General features: G+C 35.4%; 3 protein-coding genes and 1 pseudogene across 8 annotated transcripts; 3 read left to right on the top strand and 1 right to left on the bottom strand.

Annotated features, from left to right (window-relative positions):
• Positions 1–22: 22 nt before the first annotated feature.
• On the top strand, positions 23–5775 carry LOC117930195 (L-aspartate oxidase, chloroplastic). 4 transcript variants are annotated; one of them, XM_034850707.1, is made up of 9 exons: positions 23–90; positions 239–336; positions 963–1109; positions 1508–1862; positions 2618–2860; positions 3115–3171; positions 3269–3349; positions 3894–3955; positions 4602–5775. In XM_034850707.1, the coding sequence occupies exons 3-9, from the start codon at positions 976–978 to the stop codon at positions 5611–5613; spliced, it is 1944 nt and encodes a 647-aa protein (XP_034706598.1). In that variant the 5' UTR covers positions 23–90; positions 239–336; positions 963–975; the 3' UTR covers positions 5614–5775. The 4 variants fall into 4 exon arrangements, with proteins under 4 accessions (XP_034706598.1, XP_034706600.1, XP_034706599.1 ...); XM_034850708.1 differs by lacking the exon at positions 23–90 and having other exon boundaries at positions 140–336; positions 966–1109; XM_034850706.1 differs by lacking the exon at positions 23–90 and having other exon boundaries at positions 140–336.
• Positions 5776–7482: 1707 nt separating this feature from the next.
• LOC117930197 lies at positions 7483–11231 on the top strand (annotated as a pseudogene).
• A 1187-nt stretch (positions 11232–12418) lies between these two features.
• Positions 12419–14215, top strand: LOC117930196 (GDSL esterase/lipase At3g27950-like). Its single transcript, XM_034850710.1, has 5 exons — positions 12419–12844; positions 12914–13114; positions 13206–13378; positions 13470–13740; positions 13855–14215. Exons 1-5 carry the CDS (start codon positions 12592–12594, stop codon positions 14091–14093), a joined length of 1137 nt encoding a protein of 378 aa, XP_034706601.1. The 5' UTR covers positions 12419–12591; the 3' UTR covers positions 14094–14215.
• Positions 14216–14299: 84 nt separating this feature from the next.
• Positions 14300–18140, bottom strand: LOC117930194 (protein KINESIN LIGHT CHAIN-RELATED 2-like). Of its 3 annotated transcripts, none has more exons than XM_034850705.1 (3): positions 17966–18140; positions 15410–17454; positions 14300–14806 (listed from the first exon to the last, which is right to left on the bottom strand). In XM_034850705.1, the coding sequence occupies exons 2-3, from the start codon at positions 17383–17385 to the stop codon at positions 14593–14595; spliced, it is 2190 nt and encodes a 729-aa protein (XP_034706596.1). In that variant the 5' UTR covers positions 17386–17454; positions 17966–18140; the 3' UTR covers positions 14300–14592. The 3 variants fall into 3 exon arrangements, with proteins under 3 accessions (XP_034706596.1, XP_034706594.1, XP_034706595.1); XM_034850703.1 differs by having other exon boundaries at positions 15410–17416; XM_034850704.1 differs by having other exon boundaries at positions 15410–17396.
• Between the last annotated feature and the right edge of the window lie 4133 nt (positions 18141–22273).

Raw genomic sequence — 22273 nt, 5'->3', positions numbered from 1 at the left:
ACAAAAACGGACGGCGCTCGTAAGGATGGCGCGAAGTTGAAGGATGGCTGAGAGGAAAGTCGGGTGTGGGCCGTGTGGCGCCTCGAAAACGTAGGACTCTTTCTCCCCCTCAGCTGCTTTGCCCCTCTCTCTTTTTCAACCCATCTTCATTTTTTTTATCGTTTATTTATTAATTTAATAAAGACTGATATAATATTCTCAGAATCTTTGTGATTTGGTTCATTGGTTGGTTGGTTAGTTTTGCGCTCAGGATCCGTTAAATAGAGTGAGGAAGGAGGAGACCCAGGTTCAGATAGCTCTGCTTCGACTATTGAGTATCTGAAACCCAACCCTTTTGTGAGTTCTGGTTTTTTTCTCAGCCAGCTATTCTGTTTAATGCCCGACTCGTAGTTTTTTGTCAAAATAATTCGAGGGTTCCTTTGTTTTTTGTGATGTTGGCACTCATGATTGATGGGGTTGTTTCGATGAAGCAAGATAGTTCCTTTTTTGTTTTGAGATCATGTGTTATTCTATTGTCTTTGATTCCAAACGAGGGAGCTGGCGGACATGATTGTTTTTAGTTTTGCCTTTTTGTTGTATTTGTGAACCATGCCCTCAAAGCTTTTTTGCTTTGTGGGTCACCCAATACTAATTTTTATGATTCAAGATTTAGTTTAATTCTCTTTTCCCCCCAAGTTTTCTCAGCAGCCAAACATAGCTTTCCTTTAGTCTGTTTAGTTTTTGTTCAATCATGACTCATGAATACACGTTTTGAAATTCGGGATTTTCATTCATGCTCTTTTAGTTTAGATCTTTGATTAGGAAACTGGGTAACATTTGTATTCCATTTTTATCTGTTAGTGCCTTTTCGCCTTATATTAGTTCATGTAGTTGTTGGTAATTTGATGTCTATTCAATTCTCAGAAAGGAAAGAAAAAGTGAATTACTGATTTTTCTTTTCTCCTCTTGCTCTTGTCCCTCAGTAGAGGGATTGCAATGACAACTGCTGTAGCTGCAGGAAGCAGCAAACTGCATTTCAGAGAGACAGTGTGCAGGGGACAAAGTTGTGGCCAGGCTTCTTGGGTTTCCAGTGTAACATTCAAAGGATGTCCACAGAAAGGGCTTTCAGGGTATCTATTTGGGATCTCTTTCCTAGTATTATCCGAGTCTTCATATGAATTTGATGCCACTGCAACTACTATGTACCTTATCATTTAAAGAAATGAGCACCGATTAAAAGTTTGCTTTTGAGTACAAGAGATACTTGAGATGTACTGAAATTTCATATTTTTTTTCCTGGGTTTGTATAGAAAAAAATAGCATATATCATTTCTATTACTGGAAGATTTACAACTTGCCATTGGTTGGTCTCAATTTCCTTATGCTTTCATATCTTACATATGCTCAAATCATGTAGCATCTCAAAATAATTTTGTCTGTTTGCTGCATTAAGATAGAGCTTTTCTGTATATTCTTACCCTTGTGCTAAATGCTTTATTTGTTTATTTATTTTTGTATGATTTCCCAGGTCTTCTTGGCTATCCAAAGTCCTTCAGATCCAGCGACGTAATTTTCCCCAATCTTCAATTAATGACAATTGGAAACCCCTAAGAGCAGTCAGTGCATCATACTTGAACGATGGCTCTGTAAAGTATTTTGATTTTGCTGTAATTGGCAGTGGAGTTGCTGGTCTTCGCTATGCTCTTGAAGTTGCAAAGCATGGTTCTGTTGCAGTGATAACTAAAGCAGAGCCTCATGAAAGCAACACAAACTATGCTCAAGGTGGTGTTAGTGCTGTATTATGCCCTTTGGATTCTGTGGAGAGTCATATGCGAGACACTATCATAGCAGGAGCTTATCTATGTGATGAGGAGACTGTTAGAGTAAGCTTCTAGACTGATAATTTCGCTCTGTCATTCATTCATTCATCATCTTTGCTATTTGGTAAGAGAATTGATTGCCATTCATTTTTTTCATGGGCTTCACATCCTGCTTAGTTGATCAAACTTGAAAATTTTGTGTGCTGTGCCAAACCCATTAAATTTTAATGTGCACTCCTCCAGGCGTGGGTACCATTTAGGAGGAAGTTTGGTAGGAAAGGGGAAAAATATGGGGTATCGGGAAATCAGGTTAACAATATAGCCTGGAATAAATATTTTTGTTCTTATAATTCTAGTAATTTTCATGGTGGAATGTAACTCAAAAATGCTTTGAAAAAGGTTAAGAGAAGAATCTTTTCCTGAAATGCAACAGTTAATATTAGATGCATATATCTGATATACATGATACCTCCAAATTCAATCCTCTGTACAGGATAAGATTTGATTATAATAAATGTACTAGCAAAAAATACTGTAGTACATTATCATGGGTGTCTTCCTTGAGTTACTTCTCAACAATTCTGGATTGGGGATTTTTCATTTTTCTTTATAGTTCCCTCCTTGTGTTCTGTTCACGGCATGTTGAGACTTAATTATACTATTAAGTTCTGAGCAATTAGAAATAAGAACGCTTTTTTGCACCTATACCTGTTCTTACATTGTGTCAGAAATTCCAGATAAATATTATTCAATTAGCATCATTAACAATTTTCTTATGAGTCATCGAGCTTCTCCTCAAGTTTGTTATTATTCTCTAGGTGGTTTGTACAGAAGGACCTGACCGAATTAGAGAATTGATTGCCATGGGTGCATCATTTGATCATGGGGAAGATGGAAATTTGCATCTAGCGAGGGAGGGAGGGCATTCTCATCACCGAATTGTTCATGCCGCTGATATGACTGGAAGGGAGATTGAACGGGCTCTGTTGGAGGCAGTTGTCAATGATCCTAACATCTTCATGTTTGAACATCATTTTGCAATAGATTTGCTGACTTCTCAGGTTCACTTCTTCTCATGTTCTAATCCCATTCCATACAAAAATATAAAGTTCTACTGCCAAGTATATAGTCTACATTGGTATTTAGCTTTTACATAGTGTATAAACATGTTTAGGGACAAGTGAATATTGCCAAGGTCTTCATAAGATCTTTGTAGTATAGATTTAGTGCTGTCAGTTTTGGTATTCACTATTCAGGGGTAGTGCTAATAGTTTACAGGGTTCACACTTTAACATATTTAATACTGGGCTTGCAGGATGGTTCTGACACAGTTTGTCATGGTGTTGACACTTTGAATACTGAAACACAAGAGGTAAAAGCAATGGTCCTTAAACCTTTTTTCTTCTGTTTATTATGGTCCTCATTTTTCCTTCTACTCAAAACTTTATTCTGTCCTGTACTTCTTCTAGGTGGTACGATTTATTGCAAAAGTGATTTTACTTGCTTCAGGTGGAGCTGGACACATCTATCCAACAACCACGAATCCTCTGGTATCATATTGTTTTTTTTTTTTTCAAAAAAATTAATTGACTATAACCTCTACCTTGGAAACACTTTTGCATCTTGGCAAGATACTAGCTTATTTGGAGAGCTGCAAACTCCTGTCGATGAATTTGCAGTATGCTGCTTCAAGATTGCTACAATGCTTTGCATGTCTCAACATTTACAAAATGTATCAGTATTTGATTAGTAAAAATAAAAATCAAATTACCCAAAATTGAACCTGGATGGCTCCTTACTTCTAAAGTTCAATGTAAAAAGAGAATTCAAATCTCTCTCTCTCTCTCTTTCTCATATTCATTCCCTTCCTTCTTTAACAAAGTATTACACATCTAATCTTCTGCTTTTAGTAGACTATGACCAACTCTACTTGGATAGTATACATGTATTTTGTAGGATAAATAATTATTGGAATTGAAAGTTTGATTTTCCCTTTTATTGATGTTGTTTTGTTCAAATATATGATAGAACGACAATGGTTGATTGTAGGTCTAATGCTCCTTTATTGAATTCATTGCTGCTATATGCTTATAGGTAGCCACTGGAGATGGAATAGCTATGGCACATCGTGCCCAGGCTGTAATTTCCAACATGGAGTAAGTAGAGAACCTTCAGTTTATTGTTAGAAGAATATATACTCTCTTCTTTTCTATCACCATATCATACTTGTCCTATTAAATAAACAACTATATGGTGCTAGACAGGCTGACATTTTATGATAATGTAAGAGGACCTGGATGTTCATCAATTTCGTCATAGCATATGACTGCATAATTTTATCTCCTGTAACGATATAACTACAAAAATATTAATAATCTCCAAAATATGGAGATCAAATCATTTTTTGAAATCCAAAAATAATTTTATGATGATTTGAGGTCCGAAAATAATTTTATGATAATGAAGCTTGTGAAAAACTAAAGGCCTGTTTGGTATTTTTCAACACCATCTTGCACACTAGACACATTTACATATATACATATATATTTAGAAACAAAACATTTTAGGAATTGCAGTGGTTGGCTGGTTTGACACCTTGATTAAAAGGTCTCTAGGATGACAACCATCATTTGTATGTGATTAACGCTTCTATTTTGGTCAAGGAATTCTATTAGCTATAGTTTGGGCATAGGTGTAATAATTTTCCTCTTGCCCAACCAGTTTTCTATTAGAAGATCACATAGTAATTCTGGTTTTGGGGGATTCCTTTATTTATTTATTTATTTATTTTTATCTTTTCAGGTTCGTGCAATTCCATCCAACTGCATTAGCTGATGAAGGTCTTCCCATAACACCAGCCAAAACACGAGAAAATGCATTTCTCATCACTGAAGCTGTCAGGGGTGATGGAGGCATCCTCTATAATTTAAGCATGGAAAGGTTCATGCCCTTGTATGATGAGAGAGCAGAGCTTGCTCCCAGGGATGTGGTAGCAAGAAGTATAGATGACCAGCTCAAAAAGCGTAATGAGAAGTATGTGCTACTTGATATAAGCCACAAGTCCAAAGAGAAGATTCTCTCCCACTTCCCTAACATTGCTGCTGAGTGCCTCAAGTATGGTTTAGACATTACCCGCCAACCAATACCAGTGGTTCCAGCTGCTCATTACATGTGTGGGGGGGTTCGTGCTGGACTCCAAGGGGAGACAAATGTGAGAGGCCTGTATGTGGCAGGTGAAGTTGCATGCACGGGTTTGCATGGAGCAAATCGACTTGCAAGCAACTCACTGCTTGAGGCACTTGTTTTTGCACGAAGAGCTGTGCAGCCCTCAATTGATCACATGAGTAATTCCACTCTGGATCTCAGTGCTTCAAATTGGTGGGCAGAACCTGTTGTGCCAACTTCACTTGGGAGCAATATAATGAACGATGTTTTAAGTGGGACAAGAAAAGTGAGGAAAGAACTGCAATCAATCATGTGGAAGTATGTAGGAATTGTTCGTTCAACAAGAAGGCTGAAAACTGCTGAGCAGAGGATTGCTGAGTTGGAGGCTAAGTGGGAGCAGTACTTATTCCAGCAGGGATGGGAGCCAACAATGGTGGGACTTGAAGCTTGTGAAATGAGGAACCTCTTCTGTTGTGCAAAGCTGGTAGTAAGCAGTGCCCTTGCTAGGCACGAGAGTCGGGGACTTCACTACACCATTGATTTTCCTCACTTGGTGGAAAGCAAGAGGCTGCCAACAGTTATTTTCCCATGTTCCCCTATGAATGGTACTTGGAGTTCACGACAATTGCATAATCAGCATATCCATTAGATGCACAGGGTCTGTATCCACTCTTCCTGCCAAAACTTGTATTTATAGGATACCATTTACCTTTTTATGTCTGGAAATTCACCTTCAGCAAGAACTGAAGTGTGACTAACTGCAGTTTGGCAGCATTTCGAGAACCTCCATCAGATTACTTTCTTAGTTTTTTCTTTCTTCCTTTTTTACATTTTGTTTTATTTTTGTTTTTTGTTTTTTGTTTTGTTTTGTTTTGTTTTTTTCAATTTGAGATATATATGATTCATTTTTTCAAATAAAGAAAGAAATTGTGTTCAGGCCAGTAACAAAATGGTCTTCTCATCCTGCTACTTACATAAATTAGTCTCAGTAACTAGGAATTTGCAAATTCATGATTATGTGGCATAGTATGTTTGAACATGTAAGTTACAGTCATTGATCTGTTATATTTAAATTATCATGACTACAATTAGCTGCATTGAGAAAATGTTTCCTATAAATTGTGTTCATATAGTTAAGACATCATTTTTATTTTTCATCCTAGGAATGTCTATGACATCCACTCCTTTGCACAGGTTCTTGAAATCCATTACTTCCTAAGCCAGGTTTCATGCATGGCAAACCATTATCCCAACTTTTGGGTTGTCTTTGATTTTTCCAAAAGGTTGAAGTGGCCATATTCCATGTACAGTGACTGAAATTCAGTCACAAAGTATCAGGCTTGCAAGATATCTCTTCCTCTGGTAGATGATTGCAGTGAGAAAATGCCTTCTCTTCTTCTTAACCCTTCTAGGAAAGGAATAATCTTTATAATGTTGAACTCACAACATGGTAGCAGATCTTGTTACCCTGTTTTACCCTTCCTTAAGTCATTAGCAGCTGGATTTTTAAGAATGGTATGCCCCCCATTGCGAAAGAAATTGGTAATTCAAATCATTCCTTTCTTTTTCCACAAAGATCAAGATGGCTTTACAGTTCCTGTGAGCCCAGAAACCAATTACAGAGGAACCTAATTCTAAAATGATTTGGCATCTGAAATTTTTAGTTTTACATGAGCAGTGATTTTTGATACAATATCCACTCAATCTGCTGAGAACCCAATTTGTTACCAAGAAGCAATGAGGTTCCAGAATCTTAAAGATGGATCAAAGGCATGAGGCTCAAACAGAGCATCTCCTCCTATCCTTTTCTTCTTAAACCCCAATGCTGACTTTGGAATTTTTAACATAATGCCATTATCAATATCAGATAGATTATCAGGCTTTCAAAGTAATCTTCTGTCATAAGCTGCCCCTTCCCTTTCCATATCCCAAATTATATTCTTTTGTTCTGATTATAAAAAACTAATATATCAATATTTTATAACCCACAACGTTAAAATAGCTTTGGAGGATTATTTGTCCTACTACAAAGCAATGGCAGAACCCGACAGAGAATTCCCTATTGTGATTGAAGAAAGCAATTGTAAAGTATTTCTGAGAGTCCAGGATTTGAATATGGTAGTAAGAAGGAGACAAAGACATGTAACAGGACAATGGATGTGATGCCATTTGAGCTACTGTTTTTAATGTTGGTTATGTTGCCACTTGACCTTGATATCATCCATATTGGTAGGAGCCCAGAAGCCATGCTATGCTTGTTGGCTTTATTAGAACTCTGGTGGAATCTACATTGTCCAGTTAGCCGAAATAACACTACCTATCCACTTCTATTTTTCCAATCGGATCTGCAGCTGTCCTCCACTCTAATGCCACCTTGGTGATATGTATATATAGATATGTATGTATATATATAACACTCAGAAGGTTGCAGCATACACAAGCAAAAAGGGAAGAGTTCATTCTTTGGGTGAAGTGTATTTGTTCACAAGGCACAAACATCATGGATTCTGAAAGGGTGTTCTGGATTTTTCCACTTTTGGTTTTGGGGAAAATAGTTGTGGTTATGGGTGGTTCATCAAGCTATGCATTCCCTGCTGTTTATAATTTTGGAGATTCGAATTCAGACACAGGAGGGTGGTCTGCTGCACTTGTTCAGGTACCTCCTCCCTACGGCCAAATCTTCTTCAGAAAACCTTCTGGAAGATTATCTGATGGGCGTCTTATCATTGATTTCATAGGTATCTTAAAAGTGCCTCTAAACATGAAATTGGAACTCAAAACTGGTGCTTTGGTTGCTTTTTTACATAGTAGATCATCCATTAAAGTCCCAACATAAATGTTATACAGAACTGGTGGATTTCAACATATATTTCTACATATAAACTACCTGATTTTGATTTCAGAATTCATATCATTTAATAGTTGGTATTAAACCCTTGCAGCTGAGAACTTGGGACTACCGTTCCTGAGCGCATACTTGGATTCCATAGGAACCAATTTTAGACATGGAGCAAATTTTGCAACAGGAGGCTCATCCATTCAGCCTGGTGATTTTAGTCCTTTCCATCTCGGTGTTCAAGTCTCCCAGTTCATACAATTAAAATCACGCACCACAGAGCTTTATAAGAACCTCAGTGATTCCGGTCAGTTAAGAATCCTCTCCTTTTCATATCCAATGCATCTAGAAAATGCTTGATTGTAAGACTGCATTCCTATTCTTTGTTGGGGTTCCCAATTCGCTTTCTGTTGCCATATTTCATTTCTTGGCAACTAAACCGAGCTTGAATGATTTGTTGTGCTAACTCTCATGGTTTAACAGATGACATCTTTGGCTCAGGGATGATCTCATCATATGCAGCCTGTCTCCCAAAACCGGATTTTTGAGAAGAGTACGGCGGTTTTTTTAAATAATGCCTAAATTACCATGGTAAAAAAAATAATTCCAAATCTATTTAGTTTTGTCCAACAAAAAAATTAAAAAATTAATTCTCACTTTAAAATTAAAAAAAAAAAAAAAACATCTCAATTAAGAGACGATTTCCCATAAAAAAAAAATAAAAAATTAAATTCTCACTTTAAAATTAAAAGAAAAAAAAAAAACAATGTGGGAAATAGTCTCTTTCACCCTCCCTCAACAAAAGCTAAAAGTGAGAAATTTTCACTTTAAAAAAAAAAAACCTTAAATTTTTTTTTTCATTTTTTATTCTATTTATACAATAATTTGATTATTATAGATATATATTATAAAATTAATTAATTTTATTTACTAAATTTAATTTATAAATAATATACTAAATTTAATATAAGATAAATAATATTTATATATTGTTTTTTTCTTTCACTTTGGAATTAAAAAAAAACTATAAATAATATACTAAATTTAATTTATAAATAGTATACTAACTTTAATATAAGAGAAATATTATTTATCTTATATTAAATTAAATACAATTAATTAATTTATAATATATATTTTTAATAATTGTATTATTGTATAAGTATAATATGGAATAGAAAAATGAATTAAAATTTTTTTTTTTTGAAAATCGTTTCTGACATTTTTGTTTTTTTATTTTTTTATTTAATAAATTAATAACAATTTTTTTAAACTTAATTTTCACATAAAATTGATAATAGTTTTTTTTAATTCCAAAGTGAAAGAAAAAAACAATAAATAAATATTATTTACCTTATATTAAATTTAGTATATTATTTATAAATTAAATTTTGTAAATAAAATTAATTAATTTTATAATATATATTTATAATAATCGAATTATTATATAAATAGAATAAAGAATGAAAAAAAAAATTTTAAGATTTTGTTTTTATTTTTTTAAGTGAGAATTTCTCACTTTTGGCTTTTGTTGTGGGGAGAGTGACTTTTGTGGGAAATTGTATGACGATCATGGTTTTTATTTATTTATTTATTTTTATTAATTTTAAAGTGAGAATTTAATTTTTTTTTTGTATGGAAATTGTCTCTTTAAGAGACGATTTCCCACATGCTTTTTTTTTTTTTTTTAAGTGAGAATTAATTAATTTTTTTTGTGTGAAAATCGTCTCTTTAAGAGACAATTTCGCATTTAGATTTTTTTTGTTTAATTTTAAAGTGAGAATCTTTTTTTTTTTCGATTTCCTACTTAGGTGTTTTTTTTTTTAATGACTTTTGTGAGAAATCGCCTCTTTAAGAGAGATTTCCCACATGGTTTTTTTTTTTTTTTTTTTTTTTTTAAAATTTAAAGTTAGAATTTAATTTTTTTTTTTTTTTATGGAAATCGTCTCTTAAATAGACAATTTCTCACTCAGATTTAAAAAAAAAAAAAATTTAAAGTGAGAATTTTTTTTTTTGTGTTAGGTGTTTTTTTTTTTAAAAAAAAATTTAAAGTGAGAATTATTATTATTATTATTTTGGAAATCGTCACTATCGTATCTTCAAAAGACGATTTCTCACTTATAAATTTGTTCTCTTTTCTCGTTGGACAAAACTACATAAATTTAAAATTATTTTTTATCATGATAATTTAGACATTATTTAAAAAAATTGCCGTACTTTTATAAAAAATCCCCCAAAACCTAGTGAATTTTCAAAGGCCTTGTACATAATTGATATTGGCCAGAACGATCTTGCATATGCTTTCCAAAACAAGACAGAAGAGCAGGTTCGAGCAACTATTCCAGACATAGTTAATCAATTCACTCAAGCACTACAGGTAAGCAACAAACACTTGTGAACACACAATTTCATTCATATGATGACATAAATATTACAATTTTAGGTACATTACTGTTAAGTCAGTACCAAATCCAACTAACACATCTAGCTTTTTCAAAAACAAATTCCACAAAATACGGGTCTTCACAACTTTTCAACTAATTCTACTGTTAACAAAATATACAAAAGATTTCTTAAAGTATCTAAAAAATTCTCAAATTCTAACAACACTCCCTCTGATTCATTGCCATTTCTTCGGTTGCATTTCATGGTCCTGTAATCACCATCTCATTTATGGTAATCCTTGACATTGTAGCAACTTTACGATGAAGGGGCAAGATTCTTCGACCGTACCAAGCCATGAACGGTTCTCTTGACCAGTACGGTTGTATCAAGTACCAAAACGACATTGCTCAGTTCAACCAGCAGCTAAAGGACGGTGTAAGTGTAACCCAACATTGACATCTATTCAGCTAAATTTTCACTAATCAGCGATGCAAAGAATCAAGGTAGGCCTGTTTGTGAGTCTCATTGTTAACAATATTCCACTGTAATGTGGTGTTCTGGCTCACTCATAATCTGTATGACAGGTCTAAACTGTGTGGTGATGGCAGGCTTTGATGACCCTTTGAACTACTGTTGTGGTAGTCTATTTCCTTATCCAGTCTTCTGTGGGTCTACCATGGAAGTGAATGAGACAGTGTATGGTAATCCTTGTGATGATCCCTGGGCTCGCATTAGCTGGGATGGCATACACTATACTGAGGCTGCCAATCGATGGGTTGCAACCAAGATTATCAGCCGTTCACTGTCTGATCCTCCGGTCCCAATTACAAATGCTTGTTCTTAGCCCAAACACATGGTCATTGTTTGCTATCCAACAACTCAATTGTCTTGGTCCATTGCATATAATTCAGAAGGGTGCATGAGCTATAAGTATGTGGAGGTATTGTTGGTTTAAGACATAGCTGAACTGGTATGAATTTGAACAAAAATAAATGGATTCCATCAGAGTCATGATAATCTGCCTTGGCTATGTTCATGGAAAAAAAAAGTAGTAAATAAAGTCTGTAATAGGGGATGTCCTGTTTGACATAATTCAAGTTGTGATTTGAGGGATCTTTGTGGAACATAATAACAAGGCTTAATACCTGATCCCAAAAGTGAGACCAAGTACTTTTGCAATGGGTTTGGGTCTAATATGAGCACATCCGCACAGGCATTTCCGAGGTTTCACTGTTAAACAATCCAAGAATAGAAGTCTAATTGCCCGAATTCCAGTCACAAAAGATTGTTCTTCAGTAGCCGAAGATCGAATGATCCTCCTGGTTTATGATATGCCCATGTATCAATTATCACGTCACGTTTAGAACATATCTGAAAAAAGGAAAATGGGAAGTCCTCAAAAGAAATAGTTGAATAATGGAACTGAAAATTCTGGAACTAAGTATAAAATAGAAAGGGAGAAGTACAGAAAAAACTGATCCAACATTAATGTCTGGATGTGATTTGAGTGGACCATGTCCTGGAACTATGATGTAGTCCCCCACTGCATCCAAATGAAGTGCGCGTGGTCCTAAACCAAATGAGGAGGGAAGGGGACCAACAGCCAACCCACACAAACTCATAAGTCGTAGGTGACACGCCTTGAGTCTTGTCCTTTACTCCTTCTCATGGAAAACGGTCGAGGGTCCCTTCATCAACCACAAGCCCATTCTCTCTTTTATCTCACATTTATTACATATTACTCATTTCAAATAATCGCCCCCATTAGCTATTAGCTTCAATCATTTCATTAATGACTCTCAAACTCTGAAAGCACTAGGAGAAAATTTCTCAAACATCACCTTCTGGATGTGAATATATTCAATTTATAGTCAAATTTTTGTCACAACCCTTACCATAAATTCAAAATAAGGATAATATACATTAAGGGTCATCATGACTTGGGAAGGACGTGAGATGTAGGGCTTGGGGGCATCATCATGTGTGGCCTGTGAAGTCACGGACTTGCAGCCTTCATCATATAAACAATGCAGTCCATTTGATGGGTTAATATTTGTTATCTGCAAAATATGGGCTATGTTATCCTTTTGATCAAATACCCGGTCATGGTTGATGTAGCATTTCCCTAAAAATAATAAAATTTTCTTCAAATGGGTCCAACCCAATTGAATATATGGGATGATCACTAAGAAACAAATCGTATCTTTCTCTTATTATTTTATCCTAACTAAGACCAAATTTATTATCTGTCTGCAAATCAACCTACTACCTTTTTAGGTACAATCAAACACAGATGACTTCATCATTTTGAACACAACAGATCACATCTCACTTGTCAGTGGCTATAACTCAGTGGAGCGCTGTGAGGATTCTTGTGTTAGCTGGTGTTGAAGGAAAAGAAAAAAAATGGAGTCTGTAAAGCTGTTTTGGCTGTTTGGCCTATTGATTATAGGATCAGCAGGAGAGTGTATGGGAGTGATGGGCGGTCATGGTCCATGGAGATGCAGCTTTCCGGCTATTTTCAACTTTGGTGACTCCAATTCAGACACTGGAGGACGGTCTGCAGCCATCAGTGAGGTCTTTCTGCCCAATGGCGAAACCTTCTTCGGCAAGGCTTCAGGAAGGTTTTGTGATGGTCGCCTAATATTAGACTTCATAAGTAAGTCCATATTTTCTTTATACAAATATTTCAAGTCGTTGTCTTTCTTCTAAGTTTTATTCAGCGCAGGTGAGACACTGGGCTTACCATATTTGAATGCATATTTGGATTCCATGGGGACGAATTTCTGGCATGGAGCAAATTTTGCGACTGGGGGTTCATCCATTAGGCCAGGGGGGTATAGCCCATTCCACCTTGAGATCCAACTCGCTCAGTTCAAACGATTTAAATCTCAAACTACAGCTCTGTATCAGCAGCTGAACCATAACTGTCAGTCTCTTTCTCTAGCTTGCATGCGGCCTTTTTGGGCACTGAAATCATACTAACAGGGCATGGTTGGTCTTGTTTCTGTCATGTCTAGGCACTACACCACCTTTCAAAAGCAAAGTCCCAAGGCCCAGGGACTTCTCAAAGGCACTATACACCATTGACATAGGGCAGAATGATCTTGCTTATGGTTTTCAGCACACAAATGAGGAAAAAGTGCTTGCTTCCATTCCTGATATCCTCAATGTGTTGTCTGGAGTAGTACATGTAAGTATTTTGAGTCAGTTTGTCTCCAGTTTGGGCATGATCAAACAGTTATATTCAAGCTTGAAACTTATGGTGGTGTTCCATGTTTCAGCAACTATATGAGGAAGGTGCAAGAACATTTTGGATACATAACACAGGCCCAATCGGTTGCTTGCCATACAGTGTTATATATTACCAACAAAAACCCCGAAATCTGGACCGTTACGGCTGCGTGAAGCCTCATAATAAGGTGGCCCAAGAATTCAACAAGCAGCTTAAGGACATGGTCATCAAGCTAAGGGCACAGCTTCCTCATGCAGCATTCACATATGTGGATGTGTATTCGGTTAAATACTCACTGGTTAGCCAAGCAAAAGATCTAGGTAACTCCAGAAAAACCAATCACAATGCAGTGATATTTCTTAGGTTTTTTCTAAAATTAAGCCATGTTTATGTATCAACAAGTTCCTAATTATTTGGGTAATGGTGATGGGCAGGTTTTGTTGATCTGATGAACTTCTGTTGTGGTAGTTACTACGGTTACCATGCGGAATGTGGGCAGAAAGCAGTGGTGAATGGAACAGTCTATGGTATTCCATGCGAACATCCATCCAGGCACATTAGCTGGGACGGCACACACTACTCAGAGGCGGCCAACGAATGGGTTGCAAAAGCCATTCTCAATGGCTCCTTCTCCGACCCACCAATTCCAGTATCAGAGGCTTGCCATCAGTAGCAGCAGGCCTAGTCACGGTGTAACAAGCCAACCACTGGCGTACTGGTCATAAAAAATATTGGCGGATTGTAGTACAATTCAATGAATTTTCAAGGAACGTGTTCTTCCATTTAGATGGAATTCTCTATTGATGCAGAAACTGACTTGCCACTATTCTTAACTCTCAGTTCAAGTTTTCCATCAGGCAGTTTGGTGTACCAAGAAAAGAAAATGAAATCCCAACATTTCTTTATTAAAACATGAGACATACAAACAACAATTTGACAGAGGAATTTCAACAATTCCTTGCACAATTGAATATAAATGCAACTTTTCATGAGAACCCCATATGTAGTATAATCAAGAATTTGGTGCCAAATCCCCTTTGTCACCTTCATTCTTTGCGTTTCCCCAATTTTTCCAGCAAGAATCTAAAAATCCGACCAACCACCTAACATGTATTCTTTTCTCTGAAGCATATTTTACAAGAATATAATAAATACATCGTTGAATCATTGGCTTATAATACCTTGATGGCATCATTTATTGTCGCCTGAGGGTTGGTGTCAAGGAAGGTTTGTAGTGACCTGGTTTTCCTACTCCGAACCCTGCCTGCTTCTGTCAATAACTCTGTCAACCTTCTCTTCTCATCATCTACATCAGGATTTGCTGTCCCCAGCTTCTCCTCTCTTACCCCAACAACATATTCCAAAATTTCAATGGCATCCTCCAACCTGTGCAAATATGATTTGAAAGCAAGAGATGTTTAATAATCAGAGTTAAAGATAATCCAGTTCCAATGACAAATTTATATCTAAGTCCTTCTGCTGGCTAAGAAAAAAATATAGGAAAAACTAGAATCCTACTACAACCACTCTAATCCAATAATTGCAATATTCTAAGTACTAATTTTCCTTTCATGTATCTTCTCAACCACCAAACAGGGTGTAAAGGTGTTTAAAAACTCTACTCACAGAACCTTATCTGATGGGAATTTGGACTTCAATATAGCCATCAAAGATTGACAACATTTGTCATTGGACAACCTTGTCTTGGCTCGTTTCAAAGTCAAGACAGAACAGACAGAAGAAAAAAAACAGGACTCAAACACAACATTTTGTAACAAATGATATCTATAATAGACAGGGAAAAGAGCAATGATGCCATACTTCAACCATAAGACATAACCAAAAATTTATGATGACTAGCATTTCTTAAAACTATGAAGTATAAACAAGTCAATCACTGAAAAGAAGACTATAGTTAATAACACTAGTGAAGATACTCAGTAGGCAACTCATGCTGATGTTGAAAACATGTAGTGAAAGGGTTTATACCTGCCCATTGCATCGTAAGTGCCAGCAAGATTACTGTAAATCCCTAATGTGTCAGGGTGGCATGGTCCATATTCCTTTTCCAAAATACTCCTTGCTTCTTCAAACAGCTCAGCAGCCTCGCCTATTGCATAACGCTGCACGCAGGCAAGGCCCATTTGATTCAGAGCGATCCCAAGGAAAGCAGATTTCTTCTCTCCACTTGCTCGAAGCTTTGAAATGGAACTGCTGAAGGAGTTGTATGAGGCAGAGTAATTTCCCATCATATAATATATGACCCCCATCTGGGCCTCAATTCCTGCAATTGTGCTTTGCTGACCTGGGGCATTACCGTATATCTTTAAGGCTTTCTGAAGTAACTTGAGTGCCTGCTCCAGCTCATTCATGGATTCAAAGATAGCTGAAATATCAATTAAACCACTGGCAATCTCTTCTGAGGGGATTCCAGGATTGGGCTTTCCATAAAGCCGAAGGGCATTTTCACAGTAAGATTTGGACTCCCTTAATTTTCCTACCTTGTTGTATAGATCAGCCAAGCGGACAAAAACTGAAGCCACAGTTGGATGATTCTCCCCTTTAGTTGATTTAAACACAGTGAGCGCTTTCTGATAGGAAAAAACAGCCTCATCATATCGAGCCAGAGATAAATACGTGTCACCGATGCTGCAATCGATGGATGCCGCATCTATTTCCTGGCCATTTGCCGCCATTGCCATGCCTGCTAAAACATAATGCTCAAGAGCAGCTTCATAATCTCCTTTTGAGTCGCAGATAAGCGCCATTAGTCTCCTGTCTGCTGCTTCTTCAAGAGAAGCAGGTGTGCCATTCTTCTTGTGGATGTTGAGAGCCATCTGGCAAAGCTTCTTGGCCTCATCAAATTGCAATGCTTGAACATGAGCCTCAGCTAAGTACCTGCAAGTCTCACCAAAACGAGAGTCCATTTCTCCCAAGACTTGTCTTTGGATCTCCAAACCTGCTGTGTAGCACAGTATAGAATTCTCAATCTGCCCTATCATTGCATAAGTATCACCCAACTGCATGCATCCAACAAATTTAGCAAGAGCATGATTCTGCCCCTCCTCTATCACAGGAATTTCAATCGAGCGCTCAAGAGAAGGAATTGCCTCATCATACTGGCCTAAGCTGCAGTATATTGCAGCTATGACATGCAGACACATGACCAGCTCCAAATTGGGTTTCCCATTCCCAGTTATCTCAAATGATTTCACTGCCCGAAGAGCCAGTTCAAGAGCTTTCTGGGGATTTTCCCCTGAAGAAATCAAATCCCTTGTTTGTTTAAGTAAGAATGGTCCCAAGTCTGGGTTATCTAGTCCCGCCTCAAGGAGATCCTCGGTTCCATTGTGGAACTTCACTCCTGAAGCAAAATTCTTTTGCTTCCTAATGGGAATAACCCCATTTGGTTTTCTCAAATTCCTCTCTCGCCTTTTATCAATTGGAGGCCTCTCATTAGGATTTGATTTAGGGGATCCTTCAGATTCCAAATGCAAATGAGAAGAAGGCCTCTTCCATTGCAGTGAAGGAACAGACTTTTCACTTGCAAATTGGGTCTTATCCTTTATTCCAGTCCTTCTATCAACAGAACCATTTTCTTTCTCAGAAACCAAATTGCCTTCATTATCCTCTCCTTTATTCTTCATCACTACAACCTCTTTCATTACCTCCGCATCTCCAAAAAGTCCTCCCACAAGATGGTACAATTCTGAATCAATCCTTGACTCATTGCCATATGATATAAAGCTGCGTCTAGAGGGTGATTGATCAGAGCTCTGCATCTCACATACATTGTGATACAGCTGCTCGATGGAGGTATTGATCACACCATCAATAACCAGATCAATAGACCCACTCTCATGACTCTGTGGACTCAAAGCACTCACTGGAGAATTACTGAAACCTTCTTTAGGAGTGTAATTTGCCATGCCGTCTCTATGCAGTCCATCCATTACAAGTCCAGGCATCTTTACACCAACTACAAATCAAGGACAAGTCCTGAAATTAAACAGAATCTTATGTACACATCAGACTGCCTAAAAACGAATAAAAAAAATAAAAATAAAAAACCCAAATAAGGACCACAATTATCACATTGAAAAACCTACTCAAACATCTGAAGTATACAATGATTGGGAAACGTCCCCCCACATCCATAAATAGCAAAATCAGAAAATGTTCCACAAATAAGCAACAGAACTACAATCACTTGTTGCCATAATTTACCATTGTGGCTGAAAAAATCACCATTCTACATTGTCCATGTCCAGGAAAATCAGTTATTGAACAACCAACCCAAAAAAAAAAAAAAAAACACGGGGAAAAACTGGAAAGAAGGAAAACCCAGTACAGATCTCTACAAAAAAAATCTAAATCAACATTCAATAATGTGATCTAAAATGCCAAAAGAAATCACAAACAACTAACAAGTTAACAAAAAACGCCTCAGAAATTCGGTAGGAGTTTGCAGAAGAGAGGGCAACTAGAATGTTCACTGAAAGTGGGAACTGAATTATAAGAAATTAATGACAAAGAAAAAATGTGTACCTTATCAATCTGCCAAGAAAGACAAGGCCAAGATATTACGCTCTCTGGGTTTGATGCATAGAAGGAAATTGTGGCCACATCTCTCTGTAGTGTTTCTATTTATATATATACAGGCACAGACACAAATGAGAAGTGAGAGGAGAGGTCAGAGGAGGGGTTGGGGGTTGTAAGAAAATGGTGAGGGCAAAAATGGGTTAGGGAATAAATAAAGGAAAGTAGAGATAATATTTAAAAATTGTGGGGTTGCAGAGAGGTGGGATGTTGAAGCAAAAAGGAAGGCGACTTTTCTCCCACTGCCCACTGCCCTCTGCAACCGACTAGCCCATTTTCGTAATTATCAACTTCTTTGGGGGTTCTATTTTTTTCATGATATTCAAATTTGGCGCGATTAACGGTTTTTCAACTGGAAAAGACGGCGGAAATGTTTGCGTGACGATGTCGGTTCCGGACGTGTCTGAAACTGCGTTCAATTTTTGCCACGTGGCCGTGGAGGTGTTTCTGGCTTAGCTGGCGTTGGTACAATGATTGAGTGGGTGCCTTTGTGGGGCAGTATTACAGCGGTGTCGTTTTGACCTTGGGCCTTGTATTTTTTGAAAAGGCCGTTGGACCATAATGTGGGACCAAGCCCGCCGCAGTATGGCCCACACAACCGTTGAAGTTGAAGAGTAACGGAAGTTTCAGTCATAGGTAAAATATCTGGTTTGGGCCGATTAGGAAAGCCCAAAGATGGGCTAGAAACCAGGGTCATTAGAAGCCATTACTTTGTAAATCATAATTTGATCTTGAGATTATATATGATTTGATTCTTTTTTTTTTTTTTTGGTTTCATATTTTTAAAGTAAAATTTTTTTTCTAGAAATTTATTTATTTTTTAATTAAAATAAAAGAAAATGTTTTAGAATTAATCTTAACTATAATATATGGTGTGGTTATCAACAAAGCCGTGGCTTTCAAGGTGGGGGCCAAGCCCAACAGCATGGCACATCTTGCCAAATGGCCGTTCACATTATACATAGCTAAACGATATTTCCCAACAAAGTGAAAAAGCGACGGCCCAACCCAATCGGCCCAATGGGCTTATCCACCATCTGAAAGTTACCCCTGATGTACAAATCCGAAGGCTTGAGTCCAATGAAATGAACTGCCAGGTTGGCAACGTCTCAACAGCAAACAGAATCATTTGATTGAGAAATCCAAAAATAGAAAATTTCCCAATCTGCACATTCTCCCTTTTTTTGTCTTTTTCTTTTTTTCCAATTTTTTTTTATTAAGTAACGCATCATCCATGAAAGCCCACAAAATAAAGTGATTTATAAGATGCTACCAACAACTACTTTTGAAATGGACTCTTGTATTTATTCTGGTGCTGCAGCCCATTTGGTTGGTGGTTAGGGACCATATTTTTTGGAATGTTTAGGTGACGGTGAACTCAATTTAGACTTTGTCCACTTCAAAGCAACCTTGTCTTATAAAGAAAAATTTAAGAAAATGATTTCAAATATAAGTAAAATAAGTTTGAAAAAATATGTAAAAATAATTTATCAACTTTAATACATTTTTCTCTCAAAATAAACTTGAAGAAGTATGTAAAAATAATTTATCAATTTTAATTTCTCTATCATTTTTCCTTTAACCTAGAGAAAGCTCTCTCTCTCTCTCTCTCTCTCTCTCTCATATAGTATTATTTGTCCTACTTAGATAATCTCAATTAAGCAAATTGTCTCTCATTTTTCCCCTATCTAGTATTATTTTTGCCTTTAACCTAGAGAAAGTTAGTATTATTTACCCTATTTAGGTGATCTCAATTAAGCAAATGGTTAGGATATAAAGGCTGGTGCCACACCAATTTCATTGATAAGGATGAATGTGTAAGTGAAATAGCAACCCACCAACAAATTTTAATTATCTTATAAGCTTTGAATGTGTGATGTCTCCTCTTCACCACTCACGCCAACAACAATGACCAACACCCACTTGGGACATTGAGATATTTAGCCATATATTACATGTACCAATGAATGAATCACTAAGCCATGTATTGGAATATGCCTTCGTGGGAAAGTCTAGGGATGTGAAATGCTAACGATCCCATTTAATATTTCCTTTCAATTACAACTTAGGTTGAGGGCAAATCATTTTAAACAATTTGAAGCTTGAATATAACATAAGTCTAGGGTTTGGGTGGAATTGCATTGAGGTCAATTTTGGCATTTTGGAAAATGACTCCTTGAAATGTACTAGATATGATCATTTTAGGTTACTATTAGAAATTTGAAATTCTTGCGATGTTCATTCTCATTTTAATATTTGATTATTTAAGATTTTTTTTTGGAACTTAATGCCTATTATTTTATAAATAAAAACCTTTCAGTTTATATTAAAAACAATTACCTTTATTTATAAGGGTTCTTTGATTAAAAGGTTCACTAAAAATCTAATTTTTTAAATTTAATTCTTTTTTTTTTGTCTCATTTTGACAAAAAAGAACTTGCTATTTTTTTAATGTAAAAATAACATTTTCTTTGAAAACTTATATGTAAATACTTGAAATGGTAAAGGGCATTTATGTAAAAAAAATATGTTATTTTTCAAGGATTAAATTCATAATTTTGGGAATTTATGTAAATGTTTTTAAAATTCATAATTTTTTTAATGTTACATTTAGGTATAAAAAAATACTTGAAATGGTAAAGGGCATTGATGCCTCCTCAAGGATTAGATTCATAATTTTGGGAATTATTTTATCCATTTTAACAAAATATTTCTATTTATAAAGACATGACAAAAGTTTTTGAATTAGTTTGTATTTAAAAACAAAAAACACACTTAAAAAACTTAAACTCATTCGTATATAAGGCTTATAACCATAACATTGAAAATTTTTCAACATATGAAAAATATACAAATATAAATAAATTTATTTAAATATTTTGTCAAAAAAAATTATTTTAGTTGTGAGTTATTTAATAAAATGCTCATGGTGTCCAAATAAATTAAAGTGTTTTGAGCTATATCTTTTTTAACATAATCATGTCGTATTTATATAAATGAAAATTTCACTATGTGAAAAACCGTAATGAAACAATCGAGTTTCAAAGTTATTAATGTTAACCAAACTTTTATAAATTTTATATGGAAATAATTATTTTTAAAAAAAAATTAAAATTTATGTGAAAATAATTATTTTAAAAAACAATTTTGGATGCATAAGACAAAATAAATATAAATACTAAAATAATGATTATATCCTTACCTTATCCATGATACCAATAACACTTTTGAAGTAAAATTGAGTAATGGTATTGTCAAGGTCTTCAATTCACTACTCTCATATAGTGGATGAGTCACTTGTGTGGTGTATGTTATTAAAAATAAAACAACAAAAGAACATAAAAATGAGAGTGTGACTTAGGACCTTAACTTATAAAAAATTGTACATCTCTTAGTCTTCCCATCAAAGATTATATGAAAGTTATTATTTATAACCATTAAGTACAAATTAATAGGTAATGATAGATTATTAACTTGAATGCATCTATATAATTGCATAGGTTATACTTTTCCATTTTCCTCCATTACTCATGAACATAATGTACAAATTAAATTTCATAATGATGGGGTTACAAAAGTTGTAACACCACATTCATATAAATTAAATTTTCTAACTTCCCATTTATAATTTAAGTTTTCCATACATAAGACTCTTGGAGGCCCAATAAATTGATTCACCTACCAATTAATTGATACTCTTAAATAACGTTTACATAAATATAATTATATATGACCACAAATTATAGGAAAAAAGCTAACAATTAATACCTTATCTTATAAAAATCTTAAAATACTCATATATTATATGAATTAATATTTGATTTCATATTATTTAAGGTATATATCATTCCCAATAATATGTGATCAAACTATTCATCACCATTAATATTAAATGCATCTTTATCATTCTCTTGACTTTGACAATTGAGTCCTTGTGTTCCTCAGATGGATGTCTTAGTTATTGAAAGGATTGCCTAAAAGGTTATATGTAAGGCGTATTCAGTCAAACTTGCAAGTAAACCATATATAAAAATAATGACTAAGATTGCTAAATTTCAAAACTATAATGAATTTATGATAAGATCATTTATTTACGATGTGTTCCTCAAATGAATCTCTTAGTTGTTGAAACGGATGACCAAAGGTTGCATATAAGGTGTACCCAGTAAATTTTACAAGTAAACTAGATATAGATGATTATTGGACTAATATTGTATCTCATCGATATTGTAGACCAAATTTTAAAAATGCACTAAA

This window comes from Vitis riparia, chromosome 14, assembly GCF_004353265.1.
Source record: "Vitis riparia cultivar Riparia Gloire de Montpellier isolate 1030 chromosome 14, EGFV_Vit.rip_1.0, whole genome shotgun sequence".
Taxonomy (NCBI): domain Eukaryota; kingdom Viridiplantae; phylum Streptophyta; class Magnoliopsida; order Vitales; family Vitaceae; genus Vitis; species Vitis riparia.
The sequence above is the reverse complement of the archived record's forward strand: the minus strand, read 5'-3'. Positions and strand labels throughout refer to the sequence as shown.

Coding starts and splice junctions, on each gene's coding strand:
- LOC117930195 (XM_034850707.1), top strand. CDS start 976: ATGACAACTGCTGTAGCTGCAGGAAGCAGCAAACTGCATTTCAGAGAG. Junction 2,861..3,114: donor TAGATTTGCTGACTTCTCAG/GTTCACTTCTTC, acceptor CTGGGCTTGCAG/GATGGTTCTGACACAGTTTG. Junction 3,350..3,893: donor CAACAACCACGAATCCTCTG/GTATCATATTGT, acceptor ATATGCTTATAG/GTAGCCACTGGAGATGGAAT.
- LOC117930196 (XM_034850710.1), top strand. CDS start 12,592: ATGGAGTCTGTAAAGCTGTTTTGGCTGTTTGGCCTATTGATTATAGGA. Junction 13,115..13,205: donor TCAGCAGCTGAACCATAACT/GTCAGTCTCTTT, acceptor TGTCATGTCTAG/GCACTACACCACCTTTCAAA. Junction 13,741..13,854: donor TAGCCAAGCAAAAGATCTAG/GTAACTCCAGAA, acceptor GGTGATGGGCAG/GTTTTGTTGATCTGATGAAC.
- LOC117930194 (XM_034850705.1), bottom strand. CDS start 17,385: ATGCCTGGACTTGTAATGGATGGACTGCATAGAGACGGCATGGCAAAT. Junction 14,807..15,409: donor ACTTACGATGCAATGGGCAG/GTATAAACCCTT, acceptor ATATTTGCACAG/GTTGGAGGATGCCATTGAAA.